This window comes from Podarcis vaucheri, assembly GCF_965113315.1.
Source record: "Podarcis vaucheri genome assembly, chromosome: 1".
In the NCBI taxonomy this organism is placed as follows: domain Eukaryota; kingdom Metazoa; phylum Chordata; class Lepidosauria; order Squamata; family Lacertidae; genus Podarcis; species Podarcis vaucheri.
In genome coordinates, this window is record NC_138759.1 from 99,122,561 (window position 1) to 99,142,220 (window position 19,660).

Consider the following 19,660-nt stretch of genomic DNA (forward strand, 5'->3'; position numbering starts at 1 on the left):
GCCACACACATTGCCTGTTCATGCTGTGGACTAGTAGTCACGAGGCAAATACTTGGCAGGGAGGTGGTAGAATTGACTGCCTATCACTAATTTGGGGGTATAGGGAGGAGTATTTGACTGAGCAGCCAGAGGAGAAACATCCAGACACACAAATATGCCAAGATTGTAAATCAAATTTTATTCTGAGGGTGTTCTTAGTTATTGAGATTTTATGGTATGATAAATAAATGCTTCAAATCCAAGGCTTAAAGGCTGATTCATAAGGGTGATAATATTGACAAAGCAATGCAGGGTAAAGGTTACATAGAACTGCTTAACTTTTAATATACTGTTTTAAATACACAGCTTCAGTGCCTGTTTCTTGACAGTACGTAATGTATCACACCAGCTTGGTCTGCCTGTTGTCTTAATAAGTTAGAGTGCTGAGGGATGGCACCTTCCCCTTCTGAGGTCGAGGGGAAATCACACATTCATTTTACCTTGAATATGGTTAAAGGGCACATTCTTTGCCATCTTTCAGGTGGGTCACCTTACAGTTTGGAAAACAAGACCTAATTGTTCTTATTACCTTGGTTTGCAAAACTACAAACATGATTGTGCGGGGGAGGGCATAAAATTAGCTGGAAGCACAGTACTTCTCACAATCCTAAAGACCACTAATTTGACCCTGTTTTTATTTTACTTTATTTATTTATTTATTATTTAATTTGTATAATGCCCCTCATCTGAAGATCATAATAAAACAAAAACAAACCAATAACCCGTCCTCCCACAAATACATTTAAAAGGCCATAGAATGTTAAAACAGACATCTACACTTACCTGTTGCCCTGTGTTTTCTGGGCATAGGTCCAAACACTCTTTTTATTTTTGCCCCACCACTTTCCCCAGGAAAGCTGCTCTTCAACACTGAATCGGAACAAACAGCAATTCAGGTTTTCTGCAGATTGCTGTTTGTGCCGATTCAGAAGTAAGGAGTGGGCTTTTGCGGGGAAAGCACGGGGGGGGGGGGGAAACAGTGCTTAGAAAGGAAGTTTAAAGCATGGGCTTGTGCCTAGAAATGCAGAGCAAAGGTAAGTATGGATTTGCCCTTAGTTGTGCCCAAAAGCTCTGTTGTTTTCACTAAACAGACAACCTCAGCTACCTCTCTGGAAGCTAGCAAATAGCTATCTGCAGTCCTCTTCAGCACGGAGCAGATCTGGGAATGACTATTGATCAGGGGAAACACAGCTTGTCCCAAAAGGGCTGTTAGTATGGGGATCAGACTTAAGGTAATGATATGATGATGAGCTTGGCACCTCAGATAATACTGGGGTAAATAGATGTAGACTGAATAGTAAAGGGTAACATAGAACAGGTAGAAGTATAAATGTTCACGTGTTAGTAAGCATTTTCCTCGGTAGTGGTGATGTTACACCCTCCAGCCAGACCTCTTTAAGTGTTAAAAAGGGGCACCTCCTGGCTCCTGCCACCACCTGGTAAGCTAAGGGAGAGTGGAAGAACTAGGACAGCCCCTCAGACCTGGCAGCGCTCCTGTTCACCAGTCAATTCCATGCCTCCCAACCGTGAGCAGCAAATATTACAGGTATCTCACTTGTTAAGACTAATCCGATTGCAAATCACAGTGGTATATAGCTAAGCTTTGAAAAGGTGAGAGCACAGGCAATCAGCCTCCTAAGAAACAATTCACTGCACTCTTCTTTTGAAAGTGGAAAGCTGCCCATTAAAAAAAAACGAAAAAAAAACCACCCTTTAAAAACTTCTACTTTATAGAGGCTAGCTACTTGTAAAGATGAAACGTTCTCAAGAAGGCTGCTCAGCTAAATGCCATCACAGCTGCAAGTGTCAATCCAAGGCAATTCCCTAGCCAGCTTGGGAATTACTCTCGTAAATAAAGAGCACAGCTTGAAGCACTGACTTTTTCTGATCAAAATGTGTCCTGGAGAAAACTGAACAGTTTTAGGTCAGGCAAAGGCCTCCGTTTCTGGTGGGTCTTTTATTATTTTCACAGGGAGCACTGTACAGAGAGTGTGAAAAAAGCAACAGTTCCTCACAGTAATAATGATTTGGTCTATAATGTGAGTGGTTTTGGTTTGTTTTTTTTCCTCTACTTGGTTACAGAAGGACTTTATATATATATATATATATATAGAGAGAGAGAGAGAGAGAGAGAATGTATTTGAAGAAAGCTTATAATTATTCCGGGCAGTAGTTTTAATAGCCACAACAGCAGGCCAATTTTTCTGATGCACAACTCAAATTAAAAAAACAACAACAACTATGATCACCATTTGAACAGCCCTAACATAATATCATTTATGGAAGGGGGTCAGCAGGTTTTTGTTTTGTTCTTGTTTCTATTATGTATTTTGTGTTTTTATCTTGTATTTTTATGCTGTGAACTGCCCTGATATCTATGGATGAAGGGCTGTAGACAAATGTTAACAACAACAACAACAACAACAACAACAACAACAACACTATATCCACATTATTAAATGTTATCTGACTTCTTTGAAAATGAAAACACTTAAACTGAGTGTTGATAAAATGTCCCACATTGCACATTTAACTTTAAAAATGAATATACAGTAGATTATGTATGAGCTGTAAGAACTATACATTATCCTAGCTAATTAATTAATGTGCATTTCTGAATTCTGATTTACAGCACTACAAAGTTGTGATGTGCTTGTGACAGGAGACAGAAAATAGGAATGTACGTATTTACAAGTCATGAAACTATTTTTAACTAGCTGCATTCTGATTTGGGGTCTAGACTCCCCTTCTAAAATAATACTTGGAGCCAGACATTATGATGTAATGCCTTCTCTGCATTCTGAATACCAGTTTTGTTGTCCTTATTTTAAATACAGTGCCTGTCTCATATATTGAATGCATTGGCAAAAGCTGTCTGTTCAGTATAGAAGGGGGCTGGACAGATAACTTAACATTTATTGACTTAGGGTAATTCTGTACTAGTATGCTAGTTGCAAACATGGTGATTGTGTACAGGAAAATAGCACCAACATAGCATTACACCAAGTTGGACCATTGGTCCATCTAGCTCAGTATTGTATATACTAGGGGTTAGCATCCTTTTTGAGCCAGTGGGTGCATTTGCCAAGCAGTGAGGCTATCATGGTCACCATACACACACACACACACAGCTTATTCAATCCTCTAAAACAGAAAGCTTGTTTCAAGTCCAATTTCAATAGGGTGAGGAGTGGGGGAGAGGCCTTGTGATCACCAATAAAAACCTATGCAAGCAGATGAGTGGCTATAGGCATCATATTAGCAACTGCTGGTCTATACGGACTGGGAGTGGGTGGCTATTCAGAGCTTTAGATAGGATACATTTCCAGGGATGGCAGTGCTGACAAGTACTGTAAAGGGGGCGGGTGAATAGACCTTTTCCCAGCATACTTTTCTTTGCCACATTCTAAATTCCACTGGCATGAACACAGACGTTACCTATCATGCACAGATTCAAGTATGCATGATCGAACCAGTTTATTTATATACTTAATTATTTAAATATTTGTAGAAGCAGCTTGAAATAAAAGCATTAGAACAGCCAACACTTGAAAATGAGCCAAACATTCCAAGTGTCAGTTATAAACAGTTTGAAATATGAATGTCTTCCATGCCTGTTTAAAAAGCAGCAAAATATGGACCATGAATACATACCTAGAGAATGAAGTTCTAAGTCATGGGGTCAACACCAAAAAGACCCCATCCGATATAGTACAAGGGTTGTAAACCTGTGTCCCTCCAGATGTTGGACTCCAATTCCCATCAACCCCAGCCATAATATCCAATGGTCAGGAATGCTGGGAGTTGTAGACCAACAGCATCTGGAAGGCCACAGGTTAATTCTAGTGCCTGCCAACCTAATATATATTGATGGCGGGCGCACAACTCCCTGAACCTATCTCTAGACCCAGACAGGTTTATACAAGTACAAATAGCCCTTCAAACAACTTGGCTACGCACTGTTTAGAGCTTTAAAAGTCATCACCAACACTTTAAACTAGCCCTGAAAACAATCTAGCCTCCAGTGCAGCCAGTATCATATTGGTGTTCTGTTCTTTGATTGCCCCCACAAGAGTCCAGAATTCACCACATTCTGCACCAACTGAAGAATCCAAAACATCTTTTAATGCAGTCCCTTGTGGACCTTATTGCAATAATCTAGTCTGGTTGTAACTAGGCTCCTTTCTCCCAGCCAAAGGATAATTACTGCTAAGGTGGGGCAGAAAGCTGACTGGACAATTAGTCCTCACATACCCAATGCGACTAGTATGGTAGGTTGTGGTTATGGAGTTACTCCCTTTTCTTGTCCAGACTTCTCTGCGTTTTTTAAGTGCATAACAAGCATAAGTTTCAGATTATTTCCCTCCCATTTGGATATGAACCGAGGAGAAAGCATCACCTGTCACTTTGCTTTTCAAACCCAGATCTAAAGCCACAGAAGCTCTGCTTTATATTATTAGCATATTATGGTAGTAAGCAACCCTAAAAGTTTCCTGCAAGCTACACTACTGTGAGACTCCCACAACTTGCTGTGCTGCCGCTGCTGATGAATTACCTTGTTCGGGTTAAAGGGATGTACCTTGATTTATTTTACAAGGCAGAAGGCTCTCCTTTCATCTCTGCAACTGCTCTATTACTGACCCAGAAATACTTTGATTTTCATCTCTACTTTCCATTCTTTCCTGGGTCAGCTGATTTCATCATCCTTAGAAATCTCATACCAGCTTTCTCACATTTGAAGGGTAGTCACTAAATATGTCAGCGACCTCCTGAAATGCTGACCCTGGGAACTTAATTTCTTTGAAAATAATGCTGCTCCTTCTCTCACTGCTTAGAAGCCCACAAATTCATTATGCTGGAAGTGGAGGAAAGGAAGCAGACTCACGGACATGACTTTGGCCTGAATGCGGCTACTTGGTATTTCCGCGCTGCCCCCCCCCTTTGGCTTCCTATTATTGCTTCTCCTCTCCATATTTATTTGCAAATGTATCCCATTAGCTTTAGCAGAGCTTACTCTGCTGACTAAACACATTCAATGTTACGGCACAAACATTAGCCATTAGACAGATGAGCAAAGAGAGTTTTAGAGCATGCTGTAATTCTCAGGAGTTAACATGATTCAACTCCACCTCTGCTTTCTGCTTTCCAAAGAATCCTGCCATGACATGGTTGAAAAAGAATTCTGCATTTCTTTCACCAGCAGTGTTAAATTTAAATCCATAAATTTAAACTGTTTCAAAGAACTGGGTGGGTCCTGATGTACTTCTCCCCCATCCAAATACTGTTGCAAAGTTGACAGAAACTCCCTAAAATGTGGATGTGTTGACAACTACTGGAGAGGAAGCTCTCTCTGTTCAGTGTTTGGCAGAGTTGAGTAATATGATAATATGGCCATATGATGTCTTTGTAGAACAGTATTATGGGGGCATGTACATGCTTGTTGTCTGAAGCATGCCTAAAAAAAGAATGTTTCACATAAGTAACAATGGAGTTTCAGTGCTCAACAAATCACTAACGTCTGATACCAGAGGACATTAGGTACCATGCATTTGCTCTATGTAAAAGAATGTCTACCAAGTGTATGTTCAGTAGAGTGGCATCCAGGCAGAGGTCCATGAATTGCATTTGTCACTTCTTAGGAGAACACTTTGAAAATGTAATGTGTGGAGTGACCCCAAGTCCTTTATTAGGGGAGAAAAAGTCTAACCAAGAAAACACATCTAAGTCGCTTATTGAGAGACAGCAATGTTTTAGATTCAATCTTTGTTCACAGCAGCCAAAATGAACACTGACATTAACAGGACCATTTCAAACCAAGGTTTGCCATCAAGTGTGCTCTCAACAGTAGGTTACAGACAATCCTGGTTTCCAGTGATGCTTGTATGATCATGCGTACTCATCATACTGACATTAGTTTTTGATGTATACTTTAAAAGCACTGTACAAATGGCTATAGAACACAGACACAGAAATATATATCTTTGTTATCTGAACATTATTTAACCACGTAAGTTTTCTTGAAGCAATGTTCTCTGATTAAACCACTTTGGGTTTTCAGCTTGACAAAACTTTATCAATGACACCCCTATACCAGGGCATCCCAGATCCACTAAACTCCACTGGACAAGGCATCATTTTTCTTCTGAGATTCTGATCTAGATGAACAAGGTGTCATGTTCCTATCAACAGTTGCATTTTGGCTGAGCTATAATAGTCTTTTAGCATTTACTTACATTTAGCTATTTAGAAAAAAGCTCTCTTGCAATTTTGACAATACAAGGTCTTCAACAAGTCTTCAAGGATGTCTGTTACAAAGGGTCACAGCAATGAAAGGCCCAAGCGCCCAATGCCAAAAAGATATCCAAAACTATAGATATGCTTTTGTACTCACCATGAGAGTACTGTCCAAAGAAAATCTTTTGCTAAATTCCTTTTTCACTAGATGCTGCTTTTTGTCCATGGCTGAATATCCTTTATTGTTTATTCTCTTAGAAATGCCAGGTTGTTGCCGCTTTCACTGTGGTGGAAAAATAAATACAAATTAATTGCTGTAACCCACCCAAGTACCTTAGGGTGAAAGATGAGTAATAAATTAAAATAAAAACACTGCTTAGTTGATTCAATGAAACATACATCAATTGCATTTAATAAAGTTAGTTTGGCATCCCACCCCCACACTTTTGATTGAATTTCTTTGGGTCTTGAAAATGTTACAGAATACATCCAGATCACAACTAAGGTGTGCTTGGATTTATATTTATATTTTAAGGAAAACTGGCAAATCACCAGCAGGTGAGGGTTTTCAAATTTGCATAGTTGCAATGTGCTTGCTTAGAACTGATTCAAGAGACAGAAATTGAAGTGGGGTTGGTCTGAAAGGTTGCAATCAGTTGTAGAGCATGTTTTATACACAGGAGGTCCCAGACTCAATCTTTGGCCACTCTAGGTAGAACTAGGAATGTCCCCTGTCAGAAAGCCTGGAATGTTGCAAGTCAGTATTTAGTTTAATAGTGAACTAGATGGACCAATTCTCAAAGTTGGTATAAGGCAGCTCCCTATGTTCCTGTGACCCTGTTATTTTACCTCAGGCATAGGCAAACTCGGCCCTCCAGATGTTTTGAGACTACAATTCCCATCATCCCTGACCACTGGTCCTGTTAGATAGGGATGATGGAAGCTGTAGTTCCAAAACATCTGGAGGACTGAGTTTGCCTATGGCTGTTTTACCACATGTCAGTAAGTAGCAGCTCTTCATCAGAGAACTTATAAACAGCTCATACATTTGCTAAGCTAACTGCTCTTTGCAACTGAATTCTCACATAAGCAGGCTACTCACATGAGCAGTGCTCCTTCAGAGAATCCTGGATGGCTGCAGCCCAGCCTTGGAAGTGAGAGCCCCATTCAGGTGTCCAATGAACATGCATAGGGGCATGGCATTATGGCAAATGGCAATGAGTTGTAGCCAACAAAGTCATTCCATTTGTGCAAGGTTTGGTACCAGGTCCAAATATTAGCTAAATCTAAGAATTTAGGAGGATCTGCCCACCCTGAAAAACTCATAACAATATTTACAGAACGGGCTGAAGAAGAGCCCCAATACATACAATGCAGCCCCATACAATGCAGTCTTTTCAGGCATTCACAAATGGACATAGCATGGAGGTGGAGCTTGTTACCAAAGCACCGTGTCCTCACAGTGAACACATTTCTGAACAACTGAACAGAGTGTCCTGTAACTGAAAATACTTGGTTGAAATCTAGTCTGAAAACTTGCATGTATTCTGGCTCTGATGTTATAGGAATACTCCAAGTGCAATTAAAAAGCATATATCCTATTTTTATTTATCTATTGCCTTTATAGCCCACCTTTTCTTCGAGGAGCTCAAGATGGCATACATGGTTGGTTCTCTCCTCATTTAATCCCCACAACAACGTTATGAGGTAGGTTAGGCTGAAAGGCTGTGACTGGTCTGACGTCACCCAGTGAGTTTCATGACCAAGTGGGGATTTGAACCTTGTTCTCCCAGGTCCGAGTCCAACACTCTAACCACTACACCACACACAGTGGTGGAGAAAGCTGCTGGGTGCCTGGTGCAGTGCGCCCAGGGGTGGGGCAAGACGCCCATAGGGGTGGGGCACACTGCAGGGCCTCTGGAGTCTGCCTGCCTCCTCCCACTCAGCCGCCCTACATCTGGGGGGGGCAACGGGCGGACCATTTGGGCAGCGCAGAGCCTGTGCACACCCAAGCCACCACGTCTCTCCCAGGAGAGACATGCGGCTCAGGCGTGCTGCAGGCCCCACAGTGAGTACCGCCTGACATTTTGTCACCCCCCTCAGTGGTGACACCCGGGTCAGCCCGCACTCACTGCACCCCCCCTTCCTACACCCCTGACCATACATACTAGTTCAAGTAAATATATGTGTGCAAAGTAAGTCTTATGAGCTTTCCAAGTATGAAAGACAACACTGGAAAGTACGATGCCCAGAAAGTTTTGGGGCCAAAAGAGGTTTCTCAAGTGGCTTAGGCAGAGACAGTTAATATGTGCCATAGTTAAATTGATAGTTTTGTAGCATGGCTCTGTCCATTACTAACACAACTACATGGCAATCCTGTGTGATTATACTTTTTTCTTGTTAGGAAAAAACAGAGCGAGAGAGGGAGAGATATCTTTTCTGTTTGACATGAAAAATAACACTGAGTATAGTAATTATTTCTAAATGGCACTAGAATAGACCATCAAATTAAATATTACAACATTTCAATCACCACATGAAGCTGGATTAAAACGGGGTAAAAGGTGCTATTTATCAACTCCCCAGCCTATTCAGTTCTTTGGAAACTATCCAGGATAGCACACACTGGTACATATTGTTATACAGCAGCCCTGCTTATGAAGGAAGCACAGCGCTACCTCAGTTTTTGAATCTAATCCGTTCTGAAATACCGTTTGTATTCCGAAACGTTTGAAAACTAAGGCGCAAATGGCGGTATACAAATTTAATTGAGAAGATTGGGAAACACTCAGTGGAAGCCGTTTGACTTCTGAGGCGCATTAGAAAACGGAAGCATTTATTTCGAGGTTTTCAGCGTTCAAAAACTGGAATGTTAGACTTCCAGGGCATTCAAAAACTGAGGTACCACTGTACTTCAGAAAAATGTGTGTGTTTGTGTGATCTTTTTCATTTCTCCAAAAAATAAAAATACCCCAAAGTCAATGCAACTAATATTCCAGGATATTGCAAGACTCAAGAACCTTTGCAAGACAACATGAAATACAATTATCAATACATTATGCTTCTCAGTTCAGACCACAGGAGCAGTGTGGTACAGCTCACAATCTATTCACCAATGTTGCTTTAGTAGAATATATCACTTAATCTATCATTTAATAAATATCTTTTAATATCATTTGCTCATCTTTCTCCTCAACAAGCAAGTATCCAAATAATGTTGATTTATGGTTGTGTGTGTATGTGTTTATGTACAATTTTATTTGTACACTACTAGGATATCTCTTTGATCAAGTGGTTTAAAAACTATTCTAAACATAAATAATGGAATTTATTAAAAATTTCATACCAGGTTGTTAATAATAGTTATAGTAGAATTCCCACTCTCCACTGATAGTTGGCCTAAATTTAACATATCTATAATTATAGTTATTAATCCTGGTTGAAGAAGAGATATAGCTATTAGACAAACAGGTAATATTTATTTATTTATTGACTTACTTCTAAAATGTATAATATGCCACTCGCATGGTCAATAATTAACTTAGTATAATGATTACATGAAAAATTATGAAAGCTACATCTATAGTTTAAACCTTTATAGGTACATGGCCTACAATATACCACAGCCTAAAGGACGGCAACTGCTTTTAATATTTTGCTACATAGATATGTTGTGCATTCTCTTTTCCTCTCTGTCATTCTCCCTTAAAAATGAAAAGAAAATTATGCTGGTACCACTAGTGCAATGTACTGTGAGCTGGAGTTTGAACCATGCTCTGGTAACTTTCAGACTGGTTTAATGTAAAATGTTTTGTGTGGGAATGCTCTCAAAGATGATGTAGAAACGTCAACTGGCCCAAAATGCAGCAGATTATGGACTAAGGATCCCTTTAAAACTCATGTTTTAAAACAGCTGGCATTAGATGCAAGTTCATTTCTGGGCCCGATTCAGGGTGTTTGAAACCCTAATGACTTGGGCCCCAGATATCTGAAATACCACTTCCTTTCGATATGATGTTGGGCACTGCACTGAGAAGATAAAATAACATCTGCCTTCTGCCACTGACAGTCCAGAGAAGAGGGACTTTGGCCTTCTATTTTAAAGTCCCACCCCAGGACCACTAGGACCAGGAAGACTACTGGTAGGGCCAAGAAAGGGTGCAAGTGACTGGCAATAGTGGGTAGTTGCAATGGTAGGTGAGAACACTGAGCTGTGGACCAGTGATGTGGATAGTGATGGCTGGCTCCATCAGAGTCTGAATGTTCCTTGTCCCTTCCGCTGTTTTGGTGCTGCAGCCCAGTGCTGTGAATACCCTCTTCTACCACAGTGGTTTATTGCATAATAAACTATTTTATAACACAACAAAATATCACAGTGTAATATCATAGTGTACACAGGACCGTGGAGTAACGCTCATTGTAAACCAACATTGCTGATTTATATCCCCCACCTTTCTATCTGTCAGAGTGACATATTTCTATCCCATAACTGTTTCTTATCCTTCCAAATGCTTCAGTGCTTCAAAATATTATCACAATATGTAGGCATCCTACCTCTGCAAAGCATGAGAACATCCTGCACTGGGAATAGAATCAGGTCAGTCCAAGAGTTATGTTAACACCCACACCCTTTTACCCTCCCTTCTCTGGTATGCAGCAAGCTGAGCTTATTTAAATGCTAAAAACAACAAAAATAAGAAGTCAATAATTCTAGTTAAAAAAATTTGGCTGCTTCTGACAGCCAGGTGAAGAGGAAACCGGAAAACTTGCAGTGGCATCTACATTATGTACAGCTTGAAATTAAAAAGAAATAAGTTTTCTCTTAGCCAAAACCTTCCCAAAGTAACAGTGCTGTGGTAGAACTGAGGTATAATGACTTATAACAAGTCAGACAAGCAGTCTCTTTGACAGGTGGCACCTGTTTCTATGTCACATCCCCCACTATTTCTATCCGGTCCACTCCAAGTGTGAGGGGCAGCTTTAAGCAGAGCAAGTGATGCAGTAGGTTTCTGATAGGATGGGAGATTTGAAGTGAGGACTTGGACTGTGAAGACCATATTGTACTGTGGTTGGTTTGGAGGTTTACAAGGCAAGATTGCTTCTTTCAAGCAGCCAGATGCTTTTGTTTTCCCCAACAGCTGATTTCACACATTTTGCTTTTGCAAAAATCCCTATATTTACACATGGCCTGGCCTGCCTTTAGAGCATGCATGAGATTTTTGCCAGTGCAAAATCGGCACCTTAAGCACTTTTTAGTGGAAAGGTGGGGCAAAGATGTTTGAACAGCTGAAATACCGTTTTCAGGGGCAATTGAGCTTGGCAATGGCAGACTGGAGAAATTCAGCCTGTGAGTCAGACATGTTCTCATGTTGATGCCATCATTCAAAAAAGCAGAACAACAAAAGTCAGATTAAAAATTCAAGTGCAAAGAACCAAATCTAAACAATGCTTAAGCAAGATCTTAAAAAGAAAAGACACAACAACAACAAAAGGCATACTCCCTCCCCTCAAAGCACATACCGCCGGCTCTTTATATGAGACATCAGTGGCCTGAGGTAACTCCTTGCCTGAGGTGACTTAAGAACTGAGGGAAGGCCCAGACTCATGATAAAACCATTATTGACCTGAAAGGACTCTACATTTTATATCATTTGCTTCTTTTAGTGTTTTTAAATTATAAGCCACCATGGGTGCATTGGCAAAAAGTCAGTATATAAACGTAATAAATACATAAACAAGTGGAGCAAAGGAAGAGCTAGCATGACTTCAAGGAGGAAGGAATTCCATAGTTTGAAGACTGGTTGAAAAGCACCTGCTTCTTGTCAATGGCAAATTCCCTGATGGAATACAGAGTAATAACGAGACAGGAAGGGGGATCATAAAGAGGTAGTCTCCCCCCCAAAAAAAAATACTCTGGACCCTAACCTTATCAGGCCTTAAATTCAATACAAGAACCTTGAATTGAGCGTACAGATGTATTAGTAACCAGTGAGACCATTTTAGAGCAAGTGCAATATGTTCATGGAAACTTCCTGCCTTTAAACAAATGAACAGTTTCTGAGCCGCTTTTCAAGGCACCAAATAAACCACCTACACTAGAGAAACAACCTGCCCTCCACACTAAGTCTCCGGACCTCTTCCCAGTTCTCATTTATATCCTATGTGAGATATCAGTCCTAACCAGATGAACAACTCAACTCTCCTATTGTTCACAGAAGCTGGAAGTAAACTGCCTTGTCCTCAAAAGCTGAACCTTCTGAGCCATCACACCACCTCACCTCAGTGTCAAGAGTCTTCATAAGAACGACTCAATTTAGAGGTCTAAGGAGAAATGTTCCCTAAGCTGATCAGGAAACTTGGACAACCAGCAGTTGTTTCCTTCTCTGAGTCCATAGCAACTGATTTTCAAATAAATTGGTTATTAATTAATCAGTTAATATGTGGAACTCTCTGGAATACTCTATTAGTTTCAAATCATTATTAGCCTGTCATATCAAAAAACCACCCAAAATCTTACATGAGAATTAGAAGTCTAGTTCTATGATATCTCATGTAGTATAAAAATAATTTTAATGAATGATAATAAAATGAAGAATTGACTATTACACTATCTAGGATATAACAGCTACTAGAGAAAAATATATCTGAAGATCTGCTGCTCACTACCTTAATCAGTAGTTTGAAAGGCCAACAATATTCACTTAAGAGGAAATGTTCTAGATTGATGTGAAAGGTTGGGACATAGTTATCTGCATTGGCAATGAAAATTGATTGTGTTTATATCATCTCTCAGTTTCTCTGTAAGAAACATGATTCATCTGATGGCATTTTCTGTTCTTGTTAGAGTATTTCTTGCTAACAAGGCTATGAACATTGAACAGACACAGCAAAACCAAAGGTGGTAACCTTTTCAACATTTCATACTTTGATTGGCTGTCTGTTTTTATCATGAGGTTTTTTTTTGGGGGGGCATGCTCTAGGGGAAGAGCAAACAGCCTGTAAATTATACCAAAGATGACCGAAAAGGTCAAAGGAGTACATTTGCTATTCATTCACTTGTGTGAAGCAGTTGAGGAATTCAGGTTGCAAAACTAAATGCTTGAACAGAGTTCAGAACAGATATGAGCTGGGAAAGTGAGGATGCATGTAGAGACAATGACAGATAAATTCGGGAATGGGGATGCTACGCAGCATTCTCCTTATGCCACCGATCATCCACATGTCACTGTAGAGCTGTGCTCAGTTCTTCAAAGCAATGGATTGGAACCAGATTTGCCCTTTCACAGAGCTTTTTTTTTCCAGTTGGAACTCACTGGAACTCAGTTCTGGCACCTCTCAGGTAGGTGCCATTGCCATAATAAGAGAACAAGGGAGGCATTTGCTCATAAGGCTACACCACAAAACATTCTAGAGATTGGCTCCTGAATGGATTCTATCTGGGAAATTGCAGGGGAAGCAGTGTTTTCTAGCTTGGAGCATATTTTAAATGCTGTGCTGAAAGCTGAACCAAGTGGCACAGCAGCACAATAGTATTCAATTCACATATAATACACTTCCATGTATTCCAAGTAGTCTGCACAAATAATGACCACAAGTTCAGAAATATTGAAAGGTATTTGGAAAACAGCCATAACAGTAGCCTTATGAGCAAAGTCGAACAAAGTTGGATGTAATGAATTTAAACAATGAAGAAAGGCCTTTGGGAGAGAGAGGGAAAATAACCATTTTATATTTTTTTGAAGGATGTAAACCATTGCCAAAAAGCTTTAGAAGATTATTGCAATGATGTGAAATAGAGACTGATTAGGATACGCTCTCTACAATGAGATCTAATATAAAATGTGGTGCCATATTTCCAGGGAAAAGGTAGAAGACTTGTGATATTAAACAGTACAGTGGCTAAAGTACTATAAAATACACTACAGGGAGCAATGTATCAAAGGCAGCGATGGAATAATAGGTTTCCTTTCCCCTTAATCTCTTCTGGTTTTCTTTTTTCTGCATTGATGTGTCTGGCCCAAATTATACAGATACTAGGTTGAGAGGTTTGCTTTGGAAAAATATAAATAACAGTAATGCCTCATTTCCCCAGAGGCAGTCAGCTGCTAGCTCACAGGGAGGGGTTTGCTTTACTTTTTGCAAAGAGGTACTGGCAATTGCAGATGGATTCTCACCATCTGCTACAGAATGAATAAAAATGTAAATTTAAAAAAAAGTTCACGAACTACTACTTACAGTCCATAAGTCTTCTACATTTTGTGTCATCCAATCTATTTCCTTTACCTCATCTGCATTTGGTTATTTCAAGTGAAACAGAAAAGAAATAGGTATATAGGTGAAGGACATTAACAATAATATTAGAGCTACAGAGGGTGAATATTACTGGAGATAGAAAATGGAATAGGACTTTGCAAATATTCTGATTACAGCAACAGAAGATTATTTAGGGTTGCCATATTTCAAAAAGTAAAAACCAGGACACCCCGAAAGTTGTTGAGTGCCACATTTTGGAAATTCCCCCCAGATGTCAAATCCGCCTTTGAAATCTCGGTAATGTCCGAAGAACATCTGGATGTATGGCAGCCCTAGATTAATAAAATCTACAGAACAACAGCTGATAGAAAGCTATTTTAAAATTAAGAATTCTAAAACTTAATCAGGCTATAATATGTTTTCAGCTTAGTAAAAGGTGCTAGTCTCTTTTTAGGTAGAATCATGTTAATTCTTAGGGAAGTCAGTGCTCCATAAAGGCAAAAGAACATAGATGCATAATACTTGTGCTCCCACAGGAATCCTCCCTCGACAGCACATCTATGGATACCAACTCTCAAACTGCATTGTGGGCAACACTCACTTCTGCTTTCTTCTCTCTATGAGCACATGCAATTGGTTTATTAAGGATTTGAATCAACATTATTCTAGAAATGCCAGAAACAGCTTTCTTGTTTTCTAAATATTTGATGACACTCTAACAGAATGGCAATATTCAGAAGTTTGTCCATGGCTTACAAACCATGGTTTGTAAAGTTGTGGGTAAGTGCTGTGATTGTGTGTTCTTCCTTGGCTCAACCCTTCTGCCATCACAAAGTGGATTCAGTACAGAAATCCTGGCTTATATTGAGCCACAATCCCACCTTTTGGCTTATCAGTTAACAAACAAGCAGGATTATTTTCTGAATCTGTTTTATAACCTTGGTTTGTTAACCTGTATTAAGCCAAATATTAGTTTGGACAGAACAGAGAGCTGTGATTTAATGAACCATAAACTATGATTTATGAAGCCATGGATCAATGTGCTGAATGTTCTGTTTTATTAAACAGAAACTCAACACATGATAATTATTAATGAATCTTGCATGCAGAGAAGTTGTGCATCACTTGGTACATTCTGTTGTTTTATTGTCCCCCCTGCTAGCTCTATGGTACAAAGGCTCTTTCTCGGATCACTTTGAGTATTAGACACTTCAACAGGAATAAACATATTAAGCTATGTGCTGCATGAGACTTTCCTTCACTATCAATTATTAACACTTGCTAAAATCATAAAGCAATGCAACTAATATTTTAATAAGTCATAATTTATACATGATTCCACGTTCCTGAAAACATATAGAGCACTCAAGCAGTGCTTCAGCAGTGTGGTAATGCAGGAAATTGGATACCTCATACTTCTGGTAATTGGAATTTTAGCCTTTAACCCCAAGAATGGCATTTCAGATTCAGTCCAGGTTGGCAGTGGGTGAAAGTCATTACTATGAGATGGCTGCTCAGTGACCTATATGAAATACTAAAAGTTGGTGGTGAACAGGTGTCTGCATAATTAAAATGCTGTGCATATCACTGTTGTTAAGCCAGGATTTCATTCTTAACTCCTGTTCTTCTACCTTGGATTTTGATGTCATTTTGAAGCACCAAGATCTGGGGTTTTAAAGGAATGATTTCTGAAACCACCTACACAATACTTTATGTTCTATAAATTGAAAGTTATACTTAACTCTGTTGATATATAAGGTGTGTACAGAACACTTACATACAGTCAGGAAGTTTTGCAAAATAAATACAGTGATAAATGGAACAATTGAAGTGTGTGAGTTTATCAGTACAGTGGTACCTCGGGTTACAGACGCTTCAGGTTACAGACGCTTCAGGTTACAGACTCCGCTAACCCAGAAATAGCACCTCAGGTTAAGAACTTTGCTTCAGGATGAGAACAGAAATCGTGCGGTGGCGGCAGGAGGCCCCATTAGCTAAAGTGATACCTCAGGTTAAGAACAGTTTCGGGTTAAGAATGGACGTCCAGAACGAATTAAGTTCTTTACTCGAGGAACCACTGTATTGCTGTTATGGCAAAAACATTTCATTGTTAACCTAATCTAGCATTGTCTGTGGGATCCTGTAGAATTACAAACTTCTAGAATTCATTGTTAAAGAGAAAGGATTGAATACAAATAAAAAAATGTAAATAAAAAAATATAACCATTTTTTTATTCCTCAATAGTGAATTGGAGGAACCAAGTGGACTTGCAGAGACCCCACTGAATCAGGCAGTGTACAAAGTGTCTCAGAGTGAAGTGGGTTGTTTTCCAAAGCACTGTACTGGGGTCTGAGCTAAATCTTGTGGTCGGTGAACACTTCTACTGTATACAGTTGTACCTCGGTTTAAGAACAGCTCTGTTTACGAACTATTCAGTATATGAACTCCGCAAAACCAGAAGCAGTGTCCTGGTTTGTGAACTTTAGCTCGGTCTACGAACAGAAGCCGAATGGTGGAAGAGCATCGGTGACAGGAGGCCTCATTAGGGAAAGCGCGCCTCAGTTTAAGAATGGCTTTGGTTTAAGAACGGACTTCCGGAACAGATTAAGTTCATAAACCGAGGTGCCACTGTATGTCCCATCACTAGCTACTGAGCATCAGAGGCTAACAATGTGATACATGGGGTGGGGGTGGGGAGTGGAATCCAAGCTGGCAATTTATGTGTTTTCTTTTTCTCTGCATGGCTTAATACAAAAACTATGATAAAAATGTAAATAAATATAACATAATTTGCAAGACTGTACAACAAGCTCTGATAACAAATTGAAGGCATGTCTCCATTGTCCGTGCAGCCTTACAGGAATGGTATTGTCAGGTGAGACGGGAAAACAAATTATGCAGAAACCCATTTCAGCAAAGTATAAGGACAATTATAACATCTGTTAATCCTTTGTGCCAGTTATAATTAGGTGCTGTGGAGGAGGAACCCTTTGGCTTACTCCTTTAACATCTGTTCAAAGGACAAGCAACTGAGAGGGTAATGAATGACCCTTTACGTTCAATCAGAAAAATGTGAGCATAGCATACACATTCAGAAAAGCCAGGTTTTAGGTAAGAAAGAAATCAATAGTGGATTTTTGGGTTGAATTGTTTACTGTAAAGATGGTTTGCTGATCTAAAATGTCCAGTTTCTCATTTTATCAGTGTATTCTGAACACATCATTTTCTAATCTGTCTACCTAGCTATCCGTTTATCTTATGGATGATGGATGATGGATGACTGAAACTGTTACTTATGTCTGAAAAATTCCTCAGCCTACTTTTAAGAGCTGATATTAAACAAAAAAGCATCAGTCTACTACTTCACTGCCATTGAAATAAAAAAGTTGAGCGGACAATAGTGCTTAATAGTCTAATTTGATATAAAATATCAAAGTTACCAAAAAAAACCCTTCAAAAATATTGTCCTTTAAAGTCCTCATAAAAACTGCATCTCACTAAAAGGGTCCATTCTGATATTATTCAGTTTAACATGGCCCTCTACTGGCAAAACTCACCCCCAAATCTTACCAGTATCAGACATTGCTCATTTATATAAGAAGTATAATTTTAATTAAGGATATGTACTACAGCTAAGTTATTTCACTGTGTATACATTAGAAGACCCATTCTAGAACTTTAACAAGAGGGAAACACATGGGGGTAAATAGTGTAAAAGTTTAATAATTACTTCCATTTCATTTTGCAGATGCACCTTTGAAGTCATTTCAGGAGTGCGGGGGGAGTGTTGAACGTTATACTATTCTATGAAGCAACTCATGAATGGCTAAACTACAATTCCTTACTACTAACACACCACATAATTTAAATAACACCACTGCTTTCAGAGCTGCTTAATACTTTCCGCAGCAATCATGTTTGCTACAACTACACCAGTGCTACACAGGTGTTTCCTGCAGGAAGCAAGTCACATGTAGAGGGAAATGTGTGCCCCAAAGTCTTTTGAACACTTGGAAATATAGGTGAGCTCCAGCTCCACCATATGCATTCCCAGACTGTATAGAAATGTGTTCATTTCTATAGTTTATTGAGCTACGATCATTACATCCAAACAATACAAATGTGTTTGCTATGGGGAATAATGGTTAAAACACCAGTACAGAAGAAACAATAATGCCAATGTGCAAACCATTGTGACAAATGAACTTGTGTCTATTTATAGCAGGAAACTACTCAAACAGCCAGTGCAAGGCTGAGAGTAGACGGATCATATGTGGCTAGAAGGAAAGCCATGACATGGAGATGTTCCATGTGCACCTGCACATGAAGGAGGAGTCAATATATATAAGACAGAGTGGTCGAACGTGTGGCCTAGTTAGCATTTCCCCAGCTTTCAGAAACAGGTGGTAGGGCTCTAGGACCTTATCTCATGCCTCCTTCACAAAACACAAAACCTTGCTTATCTGGCTTGGGAAAGCAGTCCAAGGGCTGGGGTGGTGTCAAATTTTGGCCTCCATAGCCTGCCTAACAAGGCATGGGTTTTGTGTTGAATAACTCTTGCAGCCCACTTTGTATGAAAAGTTGAGCTATGCTAATATAAGTCCTTGTGCTGCCTCCTTCAGCCCCTTTTGCTGCACAGCACTGATCTGATTCACTATACTGCCTACTCTATGCTGTGTGCATTTGGGAAGGTTGAGACTAGGCAGTGCGTATTGTTAAACAGAGTAATCTGGTCACAGCTGGCAGATAGGTGCAAGGATAGAATTGTGGTGAGGTGAAGAGGTGAGGACCTGGTGGTCCCTTTCTGGGTGCTGGACATTTCTGGAGGCGAGCCACTCTGGGGCATGAGACCTTTGTGTTGGATATGGAGTGCCTATTAAGCAGCCTGATTTCACCCACTCAGAGTTCTGTGAGCCCAGGGTAGGGGTAAGAAAGCCTTCCTACACACCTTAAAGGCAGAGGGGCTATGATGTTGCCAGGCATCCTGTCCTGGGCAGGATAGCTCACGCAAGGCAACATACAACTGATTTTCTCCAACACCCTTATTTCCCTCTGCTGAGATCTGTAACAATAAATGTAGCCCTCATTCAATTCATATTTTCATGTCTCACCTCTTTATTACACACTCTAGCT

The 19,660-nt window shown here is 39.8% G+C and overlaps 1 protein-coding gene across 5 annotated transcripts in view; it reads right to left on the minus strand.

Annotated features, from left to right (window-relative positions):
- Positions 1-19,660, minus strand: part of NCKAP5 (NCK associated protein 5) — a 621,685-nt gene that overhangs the window by 484,897 nt on the left and 117,128 nt on the right. For 3 of the 5 annotated variants that reach the window (XM_082197111.1, XM_082197110.1, XM_082197113.1), the window contains 2 exons: positions 14,509-14,561; positions 6,431-6,556 (listed from right to left, as the gene is read on the minus strand). In XM_082197111.1, the coding sequence (XP_082053237.1) occupies positions 6,431-6,499 (69 nt within the window). In that variant the 5' untranslated portion in view covers positions 6,500-6,556; positions 14,509-14,561. The remainder of the gene's footprint in view (positions 1-6,430; positions 6,557-14,508; positions 14,562-19,660) is intronic. The other 2 variants (XM_082197112.1, XM_082197114.1) reach the window with 1 other exon arrangement.